The sequence below is a fragment of the Taurulus bubalis genome (assembly GCF_910589615.1).
Source record: "Taurulus bubalis genome assembly, chromosome: 14".
Lineage (NCBI taxonomy): Eukaryota > Metazoa > Chordata > Actinopteri > Perciformes > Cottidae > Taurulus > Taurulus bubalis.
This window is the reverse complement of record NC_136602.1, coordinates 75,765-80,000: the sequence shown is the minus strand read 5'-3', so window position 1 is coordinate 80,000 and position 4,236 is coordinate 75,765. Positions and strand designations below refer to the sequence as shown.

The 4,236-nt window shown below is 48.6% G+C and overlaps 2 protein-coding genes across 2 annotated transcripts in view; both read left to right on the top strand.

Annotated features, from left to right (window-relative positions):
- The window catches only part of LOC306746482 (uncharacterized protein), a gene marked incomplete at its 5' end in the record, with an annotated part of 3,355 nt that extends 2,959 nt beyond the window's left edge, over nucleotides 1-396 (top strand). Inside the window, one exon of the mRNA XM_079229398.1 lies at nucleotides 1-396. This exon is cut by the window's left edge and continues 1,027 nt beyond it.
- Nucleotides 397-1,771: 1,375 nt separating this feature from the next.
- Nucleotides 1,772-3,617, top strand: LOC306746481 (voltage-gated potassium channel regulatory subunit KCNG3-like; the record flags this gene model as incomplete). The annotated part of the gene is made up of 2 exons (XM_079229397.1): nucleotides 1,772-2,346; nucleotides 2,972-3,617. The coding sequence occupies 2 exons, from the start codon at nucleotides 1,772-1,774 to the stop codon at nucleotides 3,615-3,617; spliced, it is 1,221 nt and encodes a 406-aa protein (XP_079085523.1).
- Between the last annotated feature and the right edge of the window lie 619 nt (nucleotides 3,618-4,236).

Here is a 4,236-nt window from a genome sequence, read left to right as displayed (position 1 = left end):
CAGAGATTCTGAACGACCACAAAGAGAGTCAAAACAACCACAAAGAGACTCAAAACAACCTCAGAGACTTTAAACGGCCATCAAAGAGATTTAAAACAACCTCAGAGACACTAAACAACCACAGAGACTCAAAACAACCACAAAGAGACACTAAACAACAACAGAGACTCAAAATAACCACAAAGAGATTCAAAACAATCACAACGACACTAGATGACCACAAAGAGACACTAAACAACCTCAGGGACCCTAAACGACCACAAAGAGACTCAAAACAACCATAGAGACTCAAGATGAGAACAAAGAGACCCAAAACAACCTCAGAGATTCTGAACGACCACAAAGAGACTCAAAACAACCACAAAGAGACTCAAAACAACCTCAGAGATTCTACACTCTTCAAAGAGACGTTTAAAGACCTCAAAGAGACTCAAAAAAACCTCAAAGCAACCTCAAAGAGACGTTAAACAACCTAAAAGAGACGTTTTGTGACGTGAACATCAGTCCAATAAAGTTTGGATGTGAATCATCTTTGTTTGTTCTTTCTTCTCCTCCTCTCCCCTGCTTTGCTCTCTGTACACAAGGTGTGTGTGTGTATCTCACTACATATCAGCTGTATTGAACTTATCGTTTTTAATTTCATTTTGAGGTTCAGACAGTAAAGAAATTGTCCTTTATTGATCCCCTTGGGGAAATTCTTCTCTGCATTTGACCAGACTTGGTTAGGGAGCAGTGTTCTGCCCTGGGAGGCGCTGGGGAGCAGCTGGTGGTTTGGTGTCTTGCTCAGGGGCATGAGACATGTGAGCTATGGGGGACTGGGGATCGAACTGGCGACATTGTGATTACGGGACGACCACGGATCCCCCTGAGCTACAGCCACCCACTAGTAGATGATCACACACACACAATGCCTCCTCCTCATCAACATCTCCTGTGATTGCAGAGGAATTATACCATCACCATTAAACCAGCTGCAGTTGACTGAATCCTCCATCAGGGGGAGCTACCTCCTAACTTTACCTCCACTGGTTTTTAATAAAATAACACGTGACTCATTATTCATATCTGCTGTTGATGTTCAGTGAAACATGAAATTAAGCTGAAGTGATATATATATGTTAATATCTGTGATGAGGTCATCAGATCTGAGGACGAGGAAGAGGAGGAGGAGCTGGTGAAATGGAGCAGCTCTCTTCAGTCGGTCAGACGCTAAGGAGTTTATGGAGGTTCAGATGCTATGACTTACTGCTGCTTGAATCATCGATTCTGATCCTCCTGCTCCTCTCAGACAGGAGGAGGAGGAGGAGGAGGAGGAGGAAGATGATGTACTGCTGCTGCTCACTCTCAACGACGAGAAGAACCAAACCAGAAGTTAAACAGATCCACAGATGTGATTCATTCTGACATTTTATTTGTTGAGCTGAATGTTCAATGCTGAAATCTGGTGAGTTTTTTTAAATGAGTTGTATGTTTGTTCTGGTGGCACAGGACAATATTTCTAGTTTAACTATAAAATATATAACAATCCAGTCCAGTACGTCACTGGAACAGATTTAACACCATTTGTATTTCATTCAAGCACTGAAGAGAATAATTTACTCTTAAGAAGATAAACGGGAAGCTGATTTGATGGAACAGCTTCTGCCTGGAAGCAGATTTTAACAAAAACAACAAGAGGTCTGCAAACAATAATAGGTCTGTTATTATGTCTGTGATTTTAAACTATAGAATATTAAGTTTCTAAATAGTCTGTGGCTTTTAACTACAGAAGATGAGGTTTGAAAGCAGGCGCTGCACTCTGAATGTCGGCGGCCGCAGGTTCTCCTTCCCGGTGGAGCTGATGAAGCGCCTCCCTCTGAAGAGGCTGAGCCGGCTGCATGGCTGCGTGTCGGAGAGCGAGCTGCTGGAGCTCTGTGACGACTACGACCGCGACAGGAACGAGTTTTTCTTCGACCGGCACTCGGAGGCCTTCAGCTTCATCATGCTGTACGTGCAGGACGGGAAGCTGCGCTTGGTGCCGCACATGTGCGAGCTCTCTTTCTATAACGAGATGTTGTACTGGGGCCTGGAGAGCTCTGATCTGCAGCCATGCTGCCAGCGACGCCTCGATGACCGCATGTCCGACTGCTTCGTTCACTTCTTCCCGGAGGAGGGCCAGCGGGGCCCCGAAGAGCCACAGAGCCACTGGCTGGAGAGGATCAGGAGGATGTTCGAAGAGCCCACGTCCTCACTCGTAGCGCAACTCCTCGCCTCTGTTTCAATGCTGTTTGTGGTCATCTCCATGGTGATGCTGTGTGCAAGCACCTTACCGGATTGGAAAACCCCCGAGACCCTGGAACAGCACAGGTAGGACATGTCTGAGACCACCTGAGAACATAGGGAACCCTAGAGCATCACAGACCAGGACAAACCTGAGGACATAAGGGAGCCTAGAGTGCCACAGACCAGCATAGGTAGGACATGTCTGAGACCACCTGAGAACATAGGGGAACCTAGAGCATCACATACCAGCACAGGTAGGACATGTCTGAGACCACCTGAGGACATAGGGAACCCTAGAGCATCACAGACCAGCACAGGTAGGACATGTCTCCCTTCTCTCTGATTGGTCCTCTCTCTCTCTGATTGGTTCTCTCTCCTGACTGGTCTTCTTTCTATCTGATTGGTTCTCTCTCTCCCCTTTCTCTGATTAGTCCTCTCTCTCTGATTGGTTCTCTCTCTCTCTCTCTCTCTCTCTCTCTCTGATTGGTCCGCTCCTCTTTCTGATTGGTTCTCTCTCTCCACCTTCTCTGATTGGTCCCCTCTCTCCTCTCTCTGATTGGTCATCTCTCTCTGATTGGCCTTCTCTTCTCTTTGATTGCTTCTCACTTCTCTCTCTGATTGGTTCTCTCTCCTCTCTCTGATTAGTTATCTCTTTCTCTCTCTGATTAGTTATCTCTCCTCTCTCTCTGATTGGTCGTCCTCCCTGCAGGATCATTGAGGCAGTGTGTATCGGTTGGTTCACGGCAGAGTGCATCGTCCGTTTCCTGGTGTCTCTGGATAAATGGAAGTTTGTCCGGCATCCTCTGAACATCATCGACCTGCTGGCCATCACGCCGTACTACGTCTCGGTGACTGTGACCATCCTGACCGGAGAGAACTCCCAGCTTCAGCGGGCCGGCGTCACGCTGCGTGTCCTGCGCGTCATGCGGATCTTCTGGGTGATCAAACTGGCGCGTCACTTCGTGGGCCTGCAGACGCTTGGTCTGATGCTGCGGCACTGCTATCGCGAGATGGTGATGCTGCTGGTCTTCATCGGCGTGGCCATGGCCATCTTCAGTGCGCTGGCCCAGCTGCTGGAGCACGGCTTGGCCCTGGAGGCCGGGAACCAGGACTACGCCAGCATCCCCGCTGCCTGCTGGTGGGTAATCATCTCCATGACCACAGTGGGCTACGGGGACATCTATCCGGTGACAGTGGCGGGCCGTGTGCTGGGCGGCATCTGTGTGGTGAGTGGCATTGTGCTGCTGGCGCTGCCCATCACCTTCATCTACCACAGCTTCCTCCAGTGCTATCACGAGCTCCGAGTACGCTCGGCCCGCTGCGGCCACAGCCTGTCCAACGAGTTCATCAACTGACCTCAGAGCAACGCTGAGGTCATCATGGTACAAACAGAGAACAGATATATAACAAACCCCTCTGAAGAATTGGGCTACAAACCCCATTGAAGACTTGGGTTACTAACCCCTCTTACCTCTTAAGACTCAGGTTACTAACCCCTCTGAAGACTCGGGTTACTAACCCCTCTTAAGACTCAGGTTACTAACACCTCTGAAGACTCGGGTTACTAACCCCTCTTAAGACTCAGGTTACTAACACCTCTGAAGATTTGGGTTACTAACCCCTCTTAAGACTCAGGTTACTAACCCCTCTGAAGACTCGGGTTACTAACCCCTCTTAAGACTCGGGTTACTAACCCCTCTTAAGACTCGGGTTACTAACCCCTCTGAAGATTTGGGTTACTAACCCCTCTGAAGACTCGGGTTACTAACCCCTCTGAAGATTTGGGTTACTAACCCCTCTTAAGACTCAGGTTACTAACCCCTCTGAAGACTCGGGTTACTAACCCCTCTGAAGATTTGGGTTACAAACCCCTCTTAAGACTCGGGTTACTAACCCCTCTGAAGACTCAGGTTACTAACCCCTCTGAAGACTCAGGTTACTAACCCCTCTGAAGACTCAGGTTACTAACCCCTC